The 22,387-nt window shown below is 36.4% G+C and overlaps 1 protein-coding gene across 4 annotated transcripts in view; it reads left to right on the top strand.

Annotated features, from left to right (window-relative positions):
• LOC149802036 (serine/threonine-protein kinase atr-like) overlaps positions 1–22,387 on the top strand; it is a 305,327-nt gene that overhangs the window by 193,036 nt on the left and 89,904 nt on the right. For all 4 annotated transcript variants that reach the window (XM_089956441.1, XM_089956438.1, XM_089956439.1 and 1 more), the window contains 6 exons: positions 2,671–2,761; positions 3,934–3,996; positions 7,209–7,324; positions 11,652–11,787; positions 15,237–15,370; positions 20,846–20,945. In XM_089956441.1, coding sequence (XP_089812567.1) covers positions 2,671–2,761; positions 3,934–3,996; positions 7,209–7,324; positions 11,652–11,787; positions 15,237–15,370; positions 20,846–20,945 — 640 coding nt within the window. The remainder of the gene's footprint in view (positions 1–2,670; positions 2,762–3,933; positions 3,997–7,208; positions 7,325–11,651; positions 11,788–15,236; positions 15,371–20,845; positions 20,946–22,387) is intronic.

Below are 22,387 nucleotides of genomic sequence, written 5' to 3'. Positions count from 1 at the left end.
CATAGTTCATTTGTCTACCAATCACTCTAACCCTCCAAGTCAGATTACAGTTGTCACAAATTGTCATGTTTGTAAACTTTGATAATGCCATGGTTACTTGCATCATTTTCCAGCAGAACTGCACAGACTTTTGGCCCCAGTTTGATTTATAACTTTGTCATTCTATTTCATTTCTGCTCAGTAATTTTTGAAGTAACTTTGAAGGCCTTCATGACTTGGGAATAAAATTTGGTCCGTCGTTTCACTTAAAAACTTTGGTCAAGTTTGATTTTTACCTTTTTCCAGCCCCAGTTTGACATAAGTTCACTTTTCAATGTCTACTAAATTACATTTTTTCAATGACTTAACAGATTGAAACTAAATTTGGCTTGAGACTTTGTATTCAGGAGACCAAAGTTAAGTTTAATTTCTACTGGTTTTTGCAGAGTTTTAGGTCATTATGAAACCAGATTAACTTTAAACTTTGCCATTCCATACATTTCATTTAATTTTTTTGCTAAATAACATTTCCAGAACTGCATGAATTGGAGTCGCTTCTTTTGTGAAGCTTTTTATTAAAAAGAAGTAGGTTTTGTTCAATATTAACTGATTGATTTTGAGATAAAAGTAGCAAATCTTTAACAAAAGATGAGCACTGTAGAAATCAAAATATCTTTTAATCATTTTACATCTAAAGGCAGTTTGCAAAAATCACCTGTTTACAATCTGATGATTTACATGTTTTTTGTGTGTAACATCAAGCATCATTTGTCTTTGCATATTTCCATCATTTTGTATGTATCGAGTCATTTCTCCTCAGGTATTTCCATTCATGTGATTTTACCGGTGGTAGGTCAAAAATATCATTTTAAAGACCATCTATCACACATGCCATTTTATAGTTGAAATCTACTGCTTTTGAAAATTAAAGTAATTCAAAAATAAAATACTTAAACAGCCCACTCCAAGCATGGTATTTTTATACAATCTATCAACATATTGGAGAAACCAGTCAGAACTAGTCCACTAGAAATGTTCCACCCGTGCATTGACTAGTATGATGATGTTGTTTGAGATGTTAATTGATTACCTTATTATTGGAATTTTGATAGTTTAAGGCCAAATGCAAGAGGTGTTACAAGTAGTAAAGGAGTAAAAGGTGGTAACGTTGTCTTCTGATACTTTGACGAAAACTGGCAGACCTTTGGCTGAGGGAGTCAAGATTAAAACCGACAATAATAAATGATTTTGGCAGAAACCCTAAAGTAAGTATTTTTATATTTTATTATATTTTATATTTTATTATGGTTAATTGATTTTGCATTCTAGATGTTTTAAGAGGAATATTTAAGGACAGCTCTAGAACATTTTCCTAATTCATGGCAAAATGTCAATTTTTTTCCTTTCACCCAATACCAAGAAACCACTGGCTAAGAAATAGCACAAGTTTAAGAATGCTTGAATAGCAGAATTTAGGCATGTTCAGGCAAATAGTTTGAATTGTGTTGAAAGGTATGCATCTTTTGTATTTTATAAATGTCACATAAATTAAATTAAATTCCTGGATAAAATATGTCAGTTAACAATTTATTACTAGATAATTAATTTTAGGATAAATTACTTATAAAAGCATAAATACACAATGTATTTTTCATAGTTTATTTCAAGTCTAATACAAGTTTTTACTTTAAATTTACAGTGGTGAAACCTGCCAGCGGAGTTTGGATCTGAGCCATGAGGAGAAAGAAACCCTAGAGGACAAGACTCAATTCAAAATTGGGAACTTCCTCAGTGGAGTGAACATAATGTGGAGGATAAGCATTCAGCAACTTGCAAACCCAGCAACAGGAAATATGAAGTTCCTTGCAGGCGGAGTCCAGTCATTACTACATTCAAATCCTGATACAGAGAAGACCTTCTTCATTCTTTGCAAAATAAAAAGTGATTCACAGGGAAATATGGACCAGAAAACTATCGACAGCCTGTTAAGTGTGAAGCTTAATAATCACAGTGGATGTCATCAGTGATCACCAGACAGTTAAAAGTGCTATTGATGTTATTACAAAATTTATTGCATTGAACTATAAACAACTCGTCCAAATTCAATACAATCCATATTATGGCAAACAAATGTACTGTTTTGTTTTCAGTCCTCTTGAGAAACTTAAAATTTATGCAGAGAAAAAATAAATTCTACTGGTTTAGAAGTCAATTTACTGATCAGAATTTGTAAATCTGCTGGTTTGAAATCCATGACCTGTCACATATATGTATGTCCATTCCTTTATGAGGGGCCCTGAGTGGCTGAGTGGTCCAAAGCGCTCTCCGTTATGGATCACTGCCATCTCACATCTGTCGTTGTGGGTTTGAGTCTTGGATTTGGCTAATGTGGGTATGTGAGAAAGCTTGCCAGTAGCTTCTCGTGGGTCGGTGGTTCTTTCTGGGGTTCTTCCTCTACCTTTAATACTGGCCACCATGTATAGCCTATCATGTGCTGAAAATGGCGTTAAACCCTACTGCAACAACAACAACCATGCCTTTATGTTTGTAATATCAGGTCTTGTTTGTATTCTTATATTTAATATATCTAATTCAAACAGAAAAAACATAAAGACTACAAAAATTATTTTTACCTGGTTGTATAATTGGCTCTGTCAGTCAGTACAGTATCAACTTTCTCTTTTTGGTCAGACCTGGATGGGTATCACAGCTGAATGCATACAGAGTGGAAGCTGCCTGGAAACTAGGAAGCTGGGACAAGTTGGAGACCTACATTAGACATGTGAGTGAACATAACCTGTAGACCAAACAGTCTCACAATTCTAAGATTTATTCTTTAATCTTGTATATTTTGTGGCCCTGTAGGTGCAAAAACTTACGGTCACATGTCCAGTCAGACATAATACTTGGACATTGAAATCAGACCTATCAACTATTATGATTTCACCATAGTATTTACTGAAACAAACCTTAAATTATCAACTGAAAAACAATGAACATAAAAAATTATTGTGGCCAAATCAATCTATTGTATGATCTGGGTTTCTCTAGTGATGTCACATTCATTTGAGTCACAGACTCTGCTGCAATTGAGGATATATCCTGACATAACTAAAGTATCATGCTAACCTTTGATTGCATGACCTTCAGTTTTTTTTCAGATATTACATAAATCATCATTTTTAATAGTTTTAGAGGTAAGTGATATGGAGGTCTCCGGTCTGCCTCTAAGTGATATGGAGGTCTCCAGTCTGCCTTTCTGGCTGTTTTAGAGGTAAGTGATATGGAGTTCTCCAGTCTGCCTTTCAGGCTATTTTAGAGGTAAAGTGATATAGAGGTCTCCAGTCTGCCTTTTAGATTGTTTTAGAGGTAATTGAGGTCTCCAGTCTGCCTTTCATGCTGTTTTAGAGGTAAGTGAGGTCTCCAGTCTGCCTTTCATGCTGTTTTAGAGGTAAGTGAGGTCTCCAGTCTGCCTTTCAGGCTGTTTTAGAGGTAAGTGAGGTCTCTAGTCCACCTTTCAGGCTAAAGTTTACTTTGTGGTATTTTTAATAGTTGAACAAAACATTGTCTCTGCAGCACTGTATAACTTTATTTTATGAACCTTTCAAACACACTTTCTACATCTACAGTGGAAGTACATACTATTTAATTGGTCTAACTTGTAGAAGAATAATGACTGCCTTATTGATTAGGTCTGAATAGGGTTGGCAGGCTGTGGATCAAGCATGGTTGTAGATGCATCAAGAATACCTCCATATTTTGTTCAGTAGTAATGATAGTCATCTTAAAGTTTAAAAATTTCAATAATTTCTTCACAAGGTTTAGCACAATTTTCTGTGATCATAAAAAAGAGTGCTGAAACGATGTTTTGCAAATAATGCAAATTTGTCCTTACAGACATTATATTTGCAATGTCTGTTGATTAATTGATGTTTTTCTGATTTTGTTTTACAGGAGCGGGACAGCAGGAATTGGGCCATTGGTCTGGGCAAGGTCCTTCTTCTAGCGAAAGAAAAAGTAAAAATATTATAAAGGGGGAGGGGGCACATAATAAAAATATGCAGGGAGATTTAGATTTATCCAAGGTTTTGTTGTAGCATTTATGTATTAGAATATCTGTGAACATTTTCACAAAATTTTGTGTATGTACATTTCTAGAACAGTTTATTTCCAGCAGATTATTTGTCTTTCAATCAAATTTTGATTACTAAGACTCTGTTTGCTTACTTTTATATAGCAACAAACCATAGCTCCTGGGGACTTTTCATTTAGCTGGATAAGTGAAAAATTTAGACAATTGATTATGTACTGTATAACAAATTTTCTGACTTTGTAGAAGATTAGAGGTGTGCATGCTATGTTAGATCCTACTTGAGGGAAGGGGGATCAGGGAATCTCACTGTAGCATGAATTTGGAGATAACATGGTTGTATCATGGCTCAGAGTTTTTTCTGCTACTGCTCATGAATCGGAATAGCTTATAGGATGACCATTATCTTTCTGTCATCTGTCTGACTTGTCAGTTGTCTGTCTATTAGCACAGATTTGATATCAATACTCCTAAACTATATGTTGGATTAGCATGAAGCTTTGCACACACATTCATTCCAAGGTCTGTCATGAAAATAGGGTGGCTTGGACATGCAATATGGCCACAGAAGTGACCATCTTGAAAACCTTGTTGTTACTACTTGGGAATGGATGGTCATATCAAAAGTGAAATTGTTACCACTCTTACAACCATTTTGGCTTCCATCAGTAATAGACTTCTTATGATATCTAATTGAAAATGGTACCACTCTTACAACCATTAGGATATCTAGTTGGTTCTAAGTGAAATTGGTACCACTCTTACAACCATTATGGCTTCCATCAGTAATAGACTTCTTATGACATCTAATTGAAAATGGTACCATTCTTACAACCATTATGATATCTAGTTGATTCTTAGTGAAAATGGTACCACTCTTACAACCATTATGGCTTCCATCAGTAACAGACTTCTTATGATATCTAGTTGGTTCTAAGTGAAAATGGTACCACTCTTATAGCCATTATGATATCTAGTTGTTTCTAAGTGAAATTGGTACCACTCTTACAACCATTATGGCTTCCATCAGTAATATACTTTTTATGATATCAAGTTGGTTCTAAGTGAAAATGGTACCACTCTTATAGCCATTATGATATCTTGTTGGTTTTTCTAAGTGAAAATGTTACCACTCTTACAACCATTATGGCTTCCATCAGTAATAGACTATTTATGATATCTAGTTGGTTCTAATTGAAAATGGTACCACTCTTGCAACCATTATGGCTTCCATCAGTAATAGACTATTTATAATATCTAGTTGGTTCTAAGTGAAAATGGTACCACTCTTACAACCATTATGGCTTCCATCACTAGTCTTCCTAAACAAAAAGTAGTCGTATCGACATGGGTTTTCAACTGAAGACTTATTATGGTGTTAGTTATAAATGAATGTGATGAGAATCAGTCATACATTGCAACCGTGGTGGCCATCTTGATGATCATGCTATTGCCACTGAATGAATGATTATGGGGTTTTCACCAAGAGACTTAAGATATTGTATAGATCCTCAATGGAAATGGTGTCATTTACATCCAATATGACCGCCATAATGGCCATCTGAAATATATTGTTATCACCAGTCTTTCTGAATAAATATTTACATGTTTTTGTGAAAAGACTTCTTATGATGTCCATTTGGTCCAGATGAAATATGCAGGATCTATTCTACAACTAAAAATTGGGTGGGAGATTTCCCCACCCCCACCCTCTTATTTGAAAAATGGGGGGTATTTGTGAACATAGTAGTAATATAGTCAAGAAGTAATGATTCATTTTGAGAATATAATGCATTCTGTTGATTTCTTTCCTGCAATTATTTTTAGAAACCTGCATGAATGCCATAATTGCACATTTTTGAATGGTGTCATTCTTGCATCCAACAGGACCAGCATGGTGGCCATCATATAAGTATTGTTGTCAGGATGATAAGATGATGGTTTCAGCACTTAGCTGTTAAAAATTAATAAATGGTTGTGTCTTGGATTTCTGAAAATTCTCTTCAGCCATTAGATAGTCAGACCCTCTCAGGGACTTTTGTTTGTTTTAAATAACCCTTATTCCCTGACACTACTCCAAAGATAGCCCAAAGCAACAAACATATAAAAATAGTTCAATTAAAAGTTCAGAAATCATGTAGGTTACAGATCATAATGAGGTTCTCATATCTTAAACGTCAATGATTATTTTCATCGAGCATGGTCTACCATTATCTTGAAATGATTGTTATATAAATTGGCAAGTTGTTGTTGTTGTTGTAGGGTTTAATGCCGTTTTTCAGCACACGATAGACTGTACATGGCGGCCAGTATTAATGGTTGGCAAGTTGTAAAATTATTGCTATATATTTAACATTTGGCTTAACCCCTTACGTTGACAGAATTTTGTGATCAGTCTGGCAGTACTGAAGTTGGATATAAGATTGTTTGCGGTTGTGGACCACATTGTAGCATGGTTGCCTTGTATTATTGATTTGGTGGTTACCTTAATACAAGGATAGTGCTGGCAAACCAGTGAACTGTGATGTCATAAATGACAACAGCTAGTGATGTTTCACTCTTTATCTCTCCCTCTCTCTTTCTGTCTCTGAATCTAAATATAGCATTTATAGTCCAGAGTTGATGTCCTAAATATTCCAGAGTGCAATCATGTCTAAATAAGTTCTGTGCTGTCATTATGCACAAAATTATGTGAACTTGCAGCAGTTGAATTGTGTACTCTGGGCAGGGCTAACTCAGGCACTGTCTGTTCTTGATTTGGCTTTACATAATAGATCCACTGATTCCATTCTGGGCTTTTTTGGAGGGTGGCAGGGATACAATTTCAGTTTAAAAACAGATCCATGAGTTTGAATGTCATTGTCCCCATTTTGTTTAGGTACTGTTAAGTACAAGTTAAGTGATGGATAAATATATATAAACTGGAGTATAATTCCAATCCAGAACAAGTATTGGCACATTAGAATTTTAAAAAAATTGTTATTGTAATTCACACAAGATTATTTTTTGGCTACACCATAACAGTGGTAGGGACTGACCTGATAGTAGTAGGGATATGACAGTGGTATGAACATACAGTATTCTGTCTAGTTCTTTGCCATGGCGCTGTCATTCTGTGCACTTTTGTCATCATTTTTAGAAAGGAGAGGAATTCTTGAAGGAGTTAGAAGCAGTGAGGAGGGAGCAGATGGGACCCCTTTCAGCAGCCAGTATGGAGATGGGATCATACCAGAGGGGCTACGAGTACATTGTGAGGTAATTATATCTTTGCATGGTTTATGGTTTACATTTATTGCTGGCATCCTGGTTGGCAGAGTGGTCTAAGGCACTTGCCTTTACGAATGACTAGCATCTCAGCTCAGGCTTGGCCTAAGTGGGTGTGAGAAAGCTTGCCAGAAGCTTCTTGCAGGTCAGTGGTTCTTCTCAGATTTTACCAGTGTACACCCTCCACCAAATACAATGACTGCCATGTATATACTGTTATGTGCTGAAAATGGCATTAAACCCATAGCAACATCAACAAGAACATGTATTGCCTGTATGCTGTTCAACCTTTACACTGTTTCCTCCTACTGTCAAGTTGAAATTTATTTAATTTCCATATGAGGAGTATTAATTTATTTCCCTTCTTTGAGATTCCTGCAAGGGAGTCGAAAGAGTATACTAAAATTAATATCATCTGGATGTGTTTGAGATAGCTTTTTGGCGCGCTGAACAATTATCCACAAGCAAGGCAAATTTTCTTCATTCATTCTACTTTCATCTTTCTGTTGAGTTTCCTTATCCACTCCATAAAACTATATGCTATCCAAGCCTTTGTGTTTGCATGGTAACCCACAGGTGGATGGTGTACATTCTTGAAACAGCAAGTCTTCTTAGTTTTGTCAGTAACAAGAAACAGAAATTTGTCATTGCTGGTTATGTTTAATGTGAAACGAACTGAGATGCAGTCTTTTGGCTGTTTCCCACCAGTGCATGGTTGACCTCTGATGTCATTAAGACTTGTTTCAAGTGGACTTAAAGGACAAAGTTGTTTCATCTGCATTGTATATATCTTAGACTGCATGGCTTTCCAGCTATCAAGCTGTGATGTGTCTGCTGACTTGTGACAAACTTTGAAGTGACTGAACCAACCGCTTGTGGCAGTGAAGTTCTCCACACCAAATTTTTTAGCAAATTCTTGTTTTTTTTCTTTCAATAATCATATCGCAATCTGTGGTAGAAGTCCGTGTTTCATTAAACCATTTGCTATTCAGCCCCAGCACTTATCAGTATCACTGCTGCTATGCCCCAGCAGCACTAAGCTGTGTCTAGCTGCTTGTGCCCAAAAGTTTACCTGTTTGGAAAATTTTGCGAACATCATGCGCAAGCATTCACTCTTACCTCAATTTCTCTTCTTATATCAAATATAAATCAAAAAAATTTTCACCAATTCCTCCCAGCGAACTTGTCTACACAGTGATGTATTTTGTTTCCTATTTTTTTCCTATTTGTCCAAGTCTTTCACAACTTATTTATGCACTATTTACAAAATTATGTGCAACATTTTTGGAAATATCATGTCATCAGCCCTTAATTTCATTGAAGTAAACCAGGAAAATTTCATCTTTAATATGGTTTGAAACATTTTGCACATAAATTTATTTGGCATTGTTCACATCCATTTGTTGGTTCAGATCGAACTTTGTTCAGTGAACACATTTTGCAGGTTTTTTTCTTTGGCATGAACACTGGCCAGTGTTGACAATGCTGAAGTGGGGGGGGGGTTTGAACTTCTACTTTTCTTTTCCTTTTATTTACAGCAAAGTAGTTGAGGTGCAAGATTCATTCTAAAGTCCAACTGGGTTCTTGCTCTTTCCCTGTTTTTGGTGACGATATTATGGTTCCATGATTCTTTCGTCAGCAAATATGAATTTATTATTGAAATGTCGAAAAAGAAAAAAAACAGATACTTCCACCATTTCAGGGACTTTCTACCGGTACTGTAAGTTGCTCACATTTCATCCACATGGTGTACTCCATTCATGTACATGTTGTACAGTTTGACTGGGAGTGGACATGGAATATCCTTGATGGAACCATCTTTCTGCTTTCGGCTAACAGATGTGGCCTCACCGTCACAGTTGGTACACAGGATAGTGATATTCTTCTTGTCACGCCAAACTCTTAACTCTCATGTCTCCTTTCTGTTTAATTATGCTTTGACCCTGCTGTTTCAGCTTTACTTTGTGTAATCAAGATGGAAGACCCTTTCGATTTGATTGAACTGTTCCACAGCCATACATACCTTTTTGTCGAAGCTGAAGAAATAGGTCTGGAGATGTAAAAAACTGTTGGTATAGACATGATCTCCAAGATGAAGCAAAGGTTCCATGAAATCAAGAACAACCCTTTGTCCAAGATTCATTTCTGGATTCTTGTCAGTCCTTCCAGTATAAACCTGAAAGTCCCCAACATATCCATGTGAGGATCCACTCGAACCCATACTTTGATGCCTCTTTTGGTCGGTTTTAAAGGCACATACTGCTTAAAGCCCAGTCGTCCTGAAAATCCAATAATTGCTTCGTCATTGGACACCTCATGATGTGGGTTGTTTTCTCTGGTGCATGTGTTGCGAATACTCTCCAGTATTGGTCAAATATGGGCCAGTTTGTTGTGACCAGGTATTCTTCGAGGTGGGTTGTTGATGGTGTCAGTCACATGAAGATATTTCTGTAGAATTTCAAATCTTGCACAACTAAATTTCAGTTCAATGCAGGAAGGATGGAAAAGTTTGTCCTTATACCAATACATATCTTGGTCTGGTGCTGGAAGGACACCCATAACAACATGAGCCCCAATCAGAGCTTTTTTTCTCGTCTGGTGTTGTTGGATACCACAATTTTTTTGGTGATACCAAGATGCATTTTTGGGCATATGCATTGTTTCGTTTGCAATGTCCGAGTATAGTTCCTCTGGAAATAACAAATAAAAAAAACCAATTTCTCTTTTTTCCTTGTCCATGTTCATTGTAGGTCCAGGATTTGATCCACTAAAATCATCGATTTGGACAGACCAAAGATGATAGCTCCAATCTGCTAGATCCTCAAGAACTCTATCATCATCCCTATTAGCATCCTCTTCTTCTAATGATTCAATCTCAGAAACTTCTATGTCTGAATCTAAATCTCGCAAAATTTCCAACTGCTGAACATATCTATCCTCTGCTTGCTCAATATTTTCAAGATCAAACTCGAGAAACTCCTCATTTTTGCTCTCATCCTCATCAAAAATCACGTCTGCCATCATTTATGATTTTTCATGAACAGAACACGTGTAGTGAAACTGCTCTCAATCAGTAACCCTTGGTTTCTGAACAATTCAAACTTGCACAAAGAAAAGTAAAATCATTTCTGATTGGTTTAATATTGGTCTGATTCTTGGAAAAAATCATTTGTAACCAATCAGAGATGTATCTAACACACATTCACCATGACTGGAGACAGGATTGGCCATTGAATCCAGTAAACAAACCATGACTACAGGTGGGATCGGCCATTGAATGCAGAAACTGGATCACGCATACAGACGGGATTGGGGTTGAATGAGTTAAAACTTTGGTATATGTTGCTTCTTCATATGGGGAGCGCAGCTGGCTTGTTTTGATGAAGGGTGCACTTGCTATTGAAGTTGCCTCATAAACCAACTTCCGAGACCAAACATATGACTATTAATGCAATGGTAACAATAATACATTGAGTTAATTACAATCTTACACAAGTTTTCATGTTCATAAAATTTTGCATTCAGATTAAATTGTGATCAGTGTTCCTCATCATGCATGTGCTTATCCTGATGTATATTTCACATTCTCTGCACATAGCCATGGTGCTAAAACAAAGAAAGAAACAGGTAATGCTTCTGCATTGCATATGACAAAAGGGGTGGGTGAATGTTGGCTTGGTTAATATTTCATTGTGATTTAAATTCAGTGTCTGATGCAACCATTGTGTCAAAATTGAAACTGTTGGAGTACAAAAGAGTTAGGTTTTTTGCTGATATAAGTTATTCGGTTGATCTGTTATTAAATTCACTCTGGTGATAACTGAAAATTGTTTGGTGATAACTGACAATTGTTGAATACTATATATATATATATATATATATATATATATATATATATATATATATATATATATATATATATCCTCTCATTAGTCAGACCAAACAGCAGACAACATAGACCCTGATCTGCTGTTATATAATCAGTCAGCAGATCAGGGTCTGTGTTGTTCTACTGATTACTTCTAACAAACTGTATTGACCCAGATCTGGGTCTGTGCAGATGGCAGTTGGATCAGACTTGCGCTGTACACTGAAGTTTAGTAAATCAGTAGAAAACTTGCCTAAGCAGTAGATTCTGTCTTGAAAGACCACCCCTTCTGCCACAAAATAATGGTCTCTCAAGACAGTTGGTCTCTCATAACAGGTTGTAACACTATATAATCAATAAGTCTGTGCATGGAGATTCTGGTCTGTCAAAACAGGTGGTCTCCTATAGCAGCGGTTTCTCAAGACAGGTTTTATTGTGTCTGAATTACAGGTTGATGATGTTGACAGAGGTGGAGGAGACAGCGCGTGTACTGATGAGGCTTAGTGGAGTAGCAGATGATACGGAGCCTCGTATTGCTGCTGCAGATCTTCTTTCACAGTGGCAGACCAGAATGCAAATTACCCAGGTATGCAACAGTGTAAAATGAGCCAGGACTTATTTAATAATGGATCTTTGTTGTGTATTTTGGTGAAATTGAGCAGTTTCATGGATTACACTAAGACTTGTATCTCTGTAGCAGTGACACAGCAGTATGCAAGCTATGCAGATATGTAATAATTGAAAATAAGCCATAATTTGTGATCATTGAATTTTGCTTTTGTATTTTGGTGTGTGATGTAGTAGATGGCACTAAGATTTGTATCTCCCCACAATTAGCAGAATGGGATGCAAATTACGCAGGTAAGGAATAGTAGGTGGAATATACCCATTGTCAGTATAACTGCCCATTGGCTGGTTTAGAAGATACGCTCACTTTTAAAGAGAACTGGCTATGAAATAAACTTTCTTTTCAGTTAGCTCATGTACAGGTTGTGCAAGTGAGACACCTCAAAACAGAATCAGTCACTTAATACAGATTCTCTGCTTACTTTTAGACCATGTCGTGTTTCACCGAGTTGAACATTATGAACTTAAGAACTCCGCCAAAAGTGTATCTGGTAGTTTATGAAAATAAAAAGATACCACTAAAGAATGGATAATTATAGAAGCATAGCAATTATGGCTCAGAAGAAAGAGAATTGTAAAGATGAAATCATGTTAAAGAATTATTAGTTCACCTGTCAGTTAGACCCAGGTGAGCTCCAACTTGACCCGTTTGCACAGGATTTTAAGGAATTATTCTAGCATTAGGATCTTTTAGATTTCTTTAAGTGATGCAGTTTCGCCATTACTTCAAAGAAAGCTTTGAACAGCTTCTGAAAAACTGCTCAACAGACTGCAATTTGAAAGGAATCATCCTGCATGAAGGGCTTTCAATAAGTTATGTACAAATGATGCTGATCGGCCTGCATATATAATAATAATAATTATAATAATGAGGACTTTGTATAGCACCTAATCTTTAGAGGCTCTAAGCGCTTTACAACATTAGACAACACCTATAACATAAAAACATATATAATGATATGATTACAAAAACAAACACCATGAAATTAGAAAACATGAAAAACATGCTGAAAATATGAAGGTAGGAAACATTATTTGGTCTTTAAGTTTGTTCTTGCAGTCAAAATAAGTGAGTTTTAAGAGTACTCTTGAATGGGATCACTGGCCACCATTACTGAAAAATAGAAACACCTGTGCTGCGTGTTCAGTAAAACCTCTATGCTGTTGTGCCTGAGAACTTACTAGCCAGACATGAAGGCATACCATTTGTCTCTTATGGGAGTACAGCTGGCCATCATTGCATTCATCATCTGCTGTCAACCAACTGGTATAGCTATACCAATTTAAGATATATATGACTACTGTGGACTGGTGAGTTGAATACACACAAGTCATTTATCTCAGGCTATTGAGTTGAATACACACAAGCTGTCCATGTATACCAACAGCTATGGTGTCATATACCAAAAACACACCGATCTGCTGACTGGCCAACCAGCTAGATTGACCATTACTATAGAGAATCAACTTTATTTATGGAGCCATCCAGCTAAGCCAAGCCAGCTGTGTCAAACCAATGTTCTATTATACCACCACCAAATGGCATATCTATGGATAAAATTATGCATTTTGACAATATGGCATTATCATTGCCATACGGACTGTTGGATCCAAGGTGTACGAGAGGAAGACAATCCCCTTCATTGTGTCCAGAGAAACTCCTCCTTTATGCCTGGCTATTGTCAGAGATGACCTGCAAGAAAAGTACTTCGGAACTAACGTTGTGGAGCAGATTGCCAGAGCTAGAGATCTCTCCACTCTGAAGGCATATAAAGGAAAATTATGGGTTTTTAATAACTAGTGTTGAATCTGTGATGTCTCTGCCTCTATTCCTCAACTGACCAACTTCTTTCTGGTTCTCTTCAAGACAAGAAGTTAGCCCCAATCATCATAAAGGATACCTGTCCACGATCTTGGACGTTTTACGGCATTATGGTCTTAATTATATTGGACACAACAAAGACGTTTCCAATGTGCTGACCAATTTCAATTTATCGAGACCACACTTACTAACATTTTTCCTGAAACAGAATTTCTCTTTTTTGTTGACATGGCTTAACTCATCCAAGTTCAAGCCTGTCATTCACATCAATCAATCAGCTATCATATAAGATTCGCTTTCTGATAGTGCAAGCATCATCATACAGTGGGTGAGCTATATACCTTCTCTGGACTCGCATTACATGCAGTTCCAGGATCAGTTGTCTTAATGACACAACCTGAGTTTATTGTGACATTGCTAGGTAATCAACAGATATATATTCAGCCTCGTTTTGATTGATATGTTGAGAGAATTGATGGATTTGTTGAGAAAATTGAAGCTCCAGCATAATATACATGCTCTCAGATATTATTTAAAGCATATGAAGAGTATCTGCAATGACCAGACCCTGCTTTTTCTGATTCTGAAGTCCAGAAAACAAGACACCACAAGCGCTAGCCAGATGTTAAAGAGAGTTATATAATCAATGTACACCTGAATCTATCTGGAGCAGGTACGCCTAAGGAAAATCTTGGCTCACAAAATATGAGGAATTTCTACAAGCCTGGCATTTGAATGTAAAATTTCAGTTCAAGACACAATGAAGTTAGTTGGACAGCACACCCAGACCACTTTCTCCATTTTCTATCTGCTCAGTGTTGCCATTGCAAAGGAGAGAACAGAACCTCATTGGGTCAGTGATAGCTGCATAGACAGTGACCACTCTTCATTCATGACAGCACAACTTCAGAACCAGTTGGAATTGGCCACTTTCACTAGATTTGCCTGGAAAACTTGAAGAGTGGAGTGTCCCATAGTGATCTGAACAAAAGGTTCGATCCCCGGCTGAGTCATACCAGAGACTTACAAAAATGGTACTAACAGCTGCCTCGCTTGGCGTTCAACATTAAGAGGTTAGTGTTAGGACTGGTTGGCCTGGTGTCAGGATAATGTGACTGGGTGGGACATCATGCTACATGTCTGTGGCATGATGCCCCAGTGCTAGACATCACTATAAACTGCCACATTACAGACATTGTAGCGATATGACTGAAAAATTGTTAAAGCTACGTTAAAATTCCAAATCACATCACATCATCTAATAGTCCTTGGTGAAACAGATACTCAACATTTCCTCCTCCTCTTACCTATTCTTCTAAGGTAGTATGATCAGGTAATGTATTTGATGGAGAAAGCAAATTATTTCATAAACTGATGATGCTTACTTGATCACATTATAAATCATACTTTCCACCCATGCCAGTAGTGTGAGCATCCATTAATGTTTTGTTATGTGGGCAGAAAACTTTTCACTTTCATTGCTAGAAGTTAATCTTTTGTATGATGAATGTGTGAACTTACATATGAACCTTGTCTCATTCATAAAGAAAGTTGGATGATAATCTTCATTTTGTTTCTGCCTTCAGTCTTCCTTTAGAACTCAGGAGCCAGTGTTGACCCTGAGACGAACCCTGCTGACCTTGGTCCACCATTCAGGGCAGAACATTCTGGATAAGGAGATTGGCCAGTGCTGGCTATGGAGTGCCAAAATTGCCAGGAAGTAAGTCATTGCTATCTATTTTATATGTAAAAAGTTATCACATTACAAAATTTTCTTTTAGAGTATTTTATGTGACATTGTTAACCTTATTATGCCAAAGTTTTAATAGCGGTAATATATTTCCTGTTATTATTTTCTGGCTATCAATTTTCCAGGCACTAATTACCAGTTGAACATGATTTCTTGCTCTGTTTAGTGGTTTTGTGATCCAAAACAAAAATAAGCATAGTTCCACTCTGATAACTTAGTCGCTTCTGTCAGAATATTGTCCTTCTTTTCCTAGAACTTCATGCATTATAACCTGTCTCTGGGTTCTTAAGAATTTCACTAATACAAGTGTCTTTTGCCAAAATATCTCTCATTATTCGCATCCATTTCTGTGTTGCTTTTGACTTTTTCTCCTCAGTCATTTATCAGTGACCTCATTTATCATTTTGTTGGTTTTTGTGCACCCAACAGTTTGTATAATTTAATCCACCTCATTTGTACTGATGTTAGAGTTGGTATTACCTGCTAAACATTTGTTCTGGTCATTTGTTGTTGCAATTTTCTCTCACTTTTCTAGCATGTCTCATAAAAAGGTTTCTTGGGGCACACACAACAACTGTTTCGTGTGTGCTGGGTGCATATCCTCTCAGTGACTCTTGGTCAGATAAGGTATGAGACCTAGAATAATACTGCTGCTTTTTAAGTATCAGGAATTAGGGAGCTGCTTCCTCCTTCTCCAGGTGTACAATGCCTATTCATGGAGGGATCAGTGGTACTTCCCACTGTGAGAAAGTCATCAGCATGCCACCCTGGGAGTGATCAATAACATATGCAAGAGTAAGGAGGGCACTTCGATTCCTGGCAGACAGCCTATCCAGGCAGGTATGTGCAATCCTCACAAAATTGTCTCAGCACCTGTTGTTTGCAGACAGGCTTTTTTACCAATGGGGGAGACCAGTGGTTGACTTGTTTGCAGTGAGGTTGAACAACAATCTACCTCTTTGTTTCTCTGGTTCCAGACCAGATTCCTTGGGCATTGGAAACATTAATCCTGATGTAGATCAGCTGTACACTTACCCTCAGAATATTCACAAAAGTTATTCACAGGGTCAGGACTTGTATGCCATAGTTAATTCTGTGACCTCAACAGTCATGGTTCAGCAGTCTGCTCAACTTCTTGTTGGACATCTGCAGAGAATTACTGCTGATGAATCTACTGTTACAATATAGAGGGTGGCTCCTGCACAATGGTGCATAGATTCTCCACCTTGACACCTAGCTCGTATCAAACCATCTGTTTGCCATAATTAGATTTTGACTAAGGTTATAGACTGCATCACACTGGTTAGAAGGCAGTCAATCTCCAAGGTTTGCTATGCCAAGTGGAAGAATTTTCTGTAATTACTGCAGTAGACAGTGCATTGATGCTATCTGCTATTCTTTGACCACAGCTGTAGGGTTTCTTTTTATTTTCAAAGACAAATATTGCTAAATTTCTAAATTTCCTTTTTTGGGGCCTGTTTAGGCACTTTCTAATATCCTTTGATTTTCTGTGGGTTCAACCATAGGGTATGACCCACATCCTTGAGAACCAATCAAGTATTTTGAGTTTCAGAAGCAGTATCATGTACTGTGTGTTCTTTCATTTTTGTCTAAACACCATACCAACCCTTGACTGATGCTTCATTCAAGAAGATTGTTGCCCTTCTCTTCATCTTGTAAGCAAGTTAAAAAGAGTTTAATTCATGCCTTACCTGCGGAGAAGGGTTGCTTGTGATTCAATATTAACTAGAAATCAGTCTCCCTCCATCATCAGTCTGGCTTTCTGGGCAAGAATTAGCTACCTTCAGTAGTTTTGAATTGATTTAAATGACTAGTCTCAGTTGCATTTGTGCTAGAAATGGTCAAGATACATTCCTTTGTCCGGTTAGAGTCTTACTTTTCCATTTGGCTATATAATTGATAACTTTACCATGGTTTTGCAGCCTTATTTTACTTTCCATAACTGCCCAGTCACTTCACAGCTTTGTCACATATTTTATCATTGTGACCTTTTGGTGACCTTATTGCAGTAGGCAGGGGATAAATATTTACTGAATTTGCTTGTATTAGAAAGGAAAGCCTTCCGATATTTCAAAATTAAAGCCTTCCAGTCATTAGAAATGAAAGCCTTGCATGTATTAGAAAGGAAAGCCTTCCAGTCATTAGAAATGGAAGTCTTCTGGTCATTAGAAATGAAAGCCTTCCAGTCATTAGAAATGGAAGTCTTCTGGTCATTAGAAATGAAAGCCTTCCAGTCATTAGAAATGGAAGTCTTCTGGTCATTAGAAATGAAAGCCTTCCAGTCATTAGAAATGAAAGCCTTCCAGTCATTAGAAATGGAAGTCTTCTGGTCATTAGAAATGAAAGCCTTCCAGTCATTAGAAATGGAAGTCTTCTGGTCATTACAAATGAAAGCCTTCCAGTCATTACAAATGAAAGCCTTCTGGTCATTAGAAAGGAAAGCCTTCCAGTCATTAGAAATGGAAGTCTTCTGGTCATTAGAAATGAAAGCCTTCCAGTCATTAGAAAGGAAAGCCTTCCAGTCATTAGAAATGAAAGCCTTCCAGTCATTACAAATGAAAGCCTTCCAGTGGAAAGGAAATGTGATACTTAGCTGTAAAGGTCTTCTTCATTCATTGTCTGGATGCACATTTTTTACGGAACATGAAAGTAAATGTATTTTAATGTTAGCTTTTTGCATCTGATTAATTCAGTATTTCCAAACCATTTTAATGTACCTAATAAACATTTTCAGACGACTATAGTGTATCTAGTCAGTATTTTCAGACCATTGTAGTACAATATCTAGTCAGTATTTTCAGACCATTGTAGTACAATGTCTAGTCAGTATTTTCAGACCATTGTAGTACAATGTCTAGTCAGTATTTTCAGACCATTGTAGTACAATATCTAGTCAGTATTTTCAGACCATTGTAGTACAATGTCTAGTCAGTATTTTCAGACCATTGTAGTACAATATCTAGTCAGTATTTTCAGACCATTGTAGTACAATATCTAGTCAGTATTTTCAGACCATTGTAGTACAATATCTAGTCAGTATTTTCAAACCATTGTAGTACAATATCTAGTCAGTATTTTCAGATCATTGTAGTACAATGTCTAGTCAGTATTTTCAGACCATTGTAGTACAATATCTAGTCAGTATTTTCAAACCATTGTAGTACAATATCTAGTCAGTATTTTCAGACCATTGTAGTACAATGTCTAGTCAGTATTTTCAGACCATTGTAGTACAATGTCTAGTCAGTATTTTCAGACCATTGTAGTACAATGTCTAGTCAGTATTTTCAGACCATTGTAGTACAATATCTAGTCAGTATTTTCAAACCATTGTAGTACAATATCTAGTCAGTATTTTCAGACCATTGTAGTACAATATCTAGTCAGTATTTTCAAACCATTGTAGTACAATATCTAGTCAGTATTTTCAGACCATTGTAGTACAATGTCTAGTCAGTATTTTCAGACCATTGTAGTACAATATCTAGTCAGTATTTTCAAACCATTGTAGTACAATATCTAGTCAGTATTTTCAGACCATTGTAGTGTTATAATAAATATTTTTAAAGCATTGTAGTGTATTTAATCAGCACTTTCAGACCACTGTAGTGCATCAAATTAATATTTTCAAAGCATTCTAGTGTATTTAATCAGCACTTTCAGACCACTGTAGTGCATCAAATTAATATTTTCAAAGCATTCTAGTGTATTTAATCAGCACTTTCAGGCCATTGTAGTGCATCAAATTAATATTTTCAAAACATTCTAGTGTATTTAATCAGCACTTTCAGGCCATTGTAGTGCATCAAATTAATATTTACAAAGCATTCTAGTGTATTTAATCAGCACTTTCAGACCACTGTAGTGCATCAAATTAATATTTACAAAGCATTCTAGTGTATTTAATCAGCACTTTCAGACCACTGTAGTGCATCAAATTAATATTTTCAAAGCATTCTAGTGTATTTAATCAGCACTTTCAGGCCATTGTAGTGCATCAAATTAATATTTTCAAAACATTCTAGTGTATTTAATCAGCACTTTCAGGCCATTGTAGTGCATCAAATTAATATTTACAAAGCATTCTAGTGTATTTAATCAGCACTTTCAGGCCATTGTAGTGCATCAAATTAATATTTACAAAGCATTCTAGTGTATTTAATCAGCACTTTCAGGCCATTATAGTGCATCAAATTAATATTTTCAAAACATTCTAGTGTATTTAATCAGCACTTTCAGGCCATTGTAGTGCATCAAATTAATATTTACAAAGCATTCTAGTGTATTTAATCAGCACTTTCAGGCCATTGTAGTGCATCAAATTAATATTTACAAAGCATTCTAGTGTATTTAATCAGCACTTTCAGGCCATTATAGTGCATCAAATTAATATTTTCAAAACATTCTAGTGTATTTAATCAGCACTTTCAGGCCATTGTAGTGCATCAAATTAATATTTACAAAGCATTCTAGTGTATTTAATCAGCACTTTCAGGCCATTGTAGTGCATCAAATTAATATTTTCAAAGCATTTGAGTGTATTTAATCAGCACTTTCAGGCCATTGTAATGCATCAAATTAATATTTACAAAGCATTCTAGTGTATTTAATCAGCACTTTCAGACCATTGTAGTGGATTTAATCAATATTTACAAAGCATTCGAGTGTATTTAATCAGCACTTTCGGACCATTGTAGTGCATCAAATTAATATTTCCAAACCATTTTAATGTATCTGGTCGATGTTTGGTGAACATTTAAAACAAGACAGAAATTAAAGGAAAACACTTCTCTTTAATATTGTTTATTCCTTTTCATTTATTCTGGGAATTCATACTGATTAATTCCGTGATAAAAGTGATCTTTGTTTTACAAACATGGACTCACTTTTATATTTTTTCAGTTTTGTTTGGGAGCCATGGTATAGCATTTGGGCTATCATTCAAGGTTTGCAGGTTCATACCGGACCAGGCCAGCTTAGGGTGGCTGCCTCATTATATTCTTGGGATAGACACTTTGCTTGCATTTCCTTGGCATGATATAGCCAGTAATGCGTTAAAAGTGCTGTTAGAAACTAAAAAATAAACAAATCAATTTATTTATGTATGTGATAATGTATTGGTACATATTGCATGAAAGACTATTATTATGATATGCATAATGCAACATCATGGCTGGCAGTACTACTGGTAAGTAACGCAACATGTTAATGGGCATGTCATCAGGGGCAAGGTAGGTGGTTAAAATTGCCTTGTGTTGGATAAATGACATTTCAGACCAATTATTGTATGATTTCAAGAAGGTTCCAGTGAATTAAATCTTAAGAAGAAATGAAAACTTTATATTTTTATGCAGGAGAAAATACTGATGGACTAATACATATTGTCTATAATGTCTGTTAGTATAGTTTTTTTATTTGCAACAGAGCTGGTTATCTACAGACTGCTTTCAGTGCCCTACTCCAGGCCAACGATCACAATTTGCCAGAGTTTGGACTCCAGAAAGCAAAATGGTTATGGGAGAAGGTAAGCATAATTTCAAATGATTCCTGAAAGAAATCTAAACTTGATTACATTGATCAACCACTTCCATCTCCATTTCTTCACTAATATGAAAAATGTATCATTTGTGTTTGGTATTTGCCTTTGTGTAAGACATTGAATCTTGGTGCAGAAATTGGGTTATGTCAACTTTGCCTGTTTTTGAGTCTGTTTATTCTGCATTGTTCATTCTTTTTGTCTTAATAGCGAAGCATCTGCTGGACATAGGGATAATTTTCAGATACTGTTAGTAATTGTTTAAGTTTTTGCATTTATTTTCTGGTACTCACAACATCCAAAAATAGTTCATAGTGACTTACTATCCATGTTTAGTGATTATGTTAAGTTTTCTCTGATACTGTTTTATGTACTCATACAATTTTATGGGTGTATTTTTGCTGGAGATTGCTACTTGCTTTAAACCACAGTAGGCCACTGTGACCTTACACTTCACACTCCGCTAATTATGTTGTTTGCACTTTCCAGTCATTATGTTGGGTTCAGATTTAACTCAGTTTGTGTTGAATATTTTGTATGCATTCATAAGTTTTGGTGGGTGTATTCATCTTGGAGAGTACTACATGGGTAAAGTAGATAACAGTGACCTACTTTATACACTCCAATGATTACTTTAAGTGTTTGCATGTAGCTTCATTTACCTAACACCTTTGCTTGAACAGTCATGACACTCGATAGGTGTATTCATTTTGAGGGTATTCTTCAGCAGGGTCGAAGCAGTTAATGAAGACCTTTGGCAGCCCTGAGTGGTCTAAAGTGCTCTCCATTACGGATCACTGCCATTTCACCTCTGTCTGCACGGGTTCGCGTCTCAGATTCGGCTAATGTGGGTATGTGAGAAAGCTTGCCAGTAGCTTCTCGTGGGTCGGTGATTCTTTCCTGGGTTTTCCTGGGTTCTTCCTCCACCATTAATACTGGCTGCCATGTATAGCCTATTGTGTGTTGAAAAATGGCGTTAAACCCTACAACAACAACAACAGTGAAGACCTTCATTTCATGATGCAGATATTACTGTTTTCTCAGACACATTTATGTCAATCAACTTTTATGGGTGTATTCATTTTGAGGGTATTCTTCAGCAGGGTCGAAGTAGTTAATGAAGACCTTCATTTCATGATGCAGATATTACTGTTTTCTCAGACACATGTATGTCAGTCAACTTTTATGGGTGTATTCATTGTGGCGGCTAATACTGTGGGCAAAATTAGATCACATCAAGTTTCAATTTACATTGTAGTAACATGTCAAGGTATTTAAGTCACCCGGCCATCAGAACAAGCAATATTATGGTATGATCTGTCATGCATTGTCTGTTCATAGTTACTCTCGAAGACTTTTTTCTCAAAAACTGCTTGACTAATTTGCAATGAATTTTACAGGAGCATTCTGGCATCTGTATATTTTAAATT

This window comes from Sinohyriopsis cumingii, chromosome 4, assembly GCF_028554795.1.
Source record: "Sinohyriopsis cumingii isolate HCF-2022 chromosome 4, ASM2855479v2, whole genome shotgun sequence".
Classification (NCBI taxonomy): Eukaryota; Metazoa; Mollusca; class Bivalvia; order Unionida; family Unionidae; genus Sinohyriopsis; species Sinohyriopsis cumingii.
The sequence above is the reverse complement of the archived record's forward strand: the minus strand, read 5'-3'. Positions and strand labels throughout refer to the sequence as shown.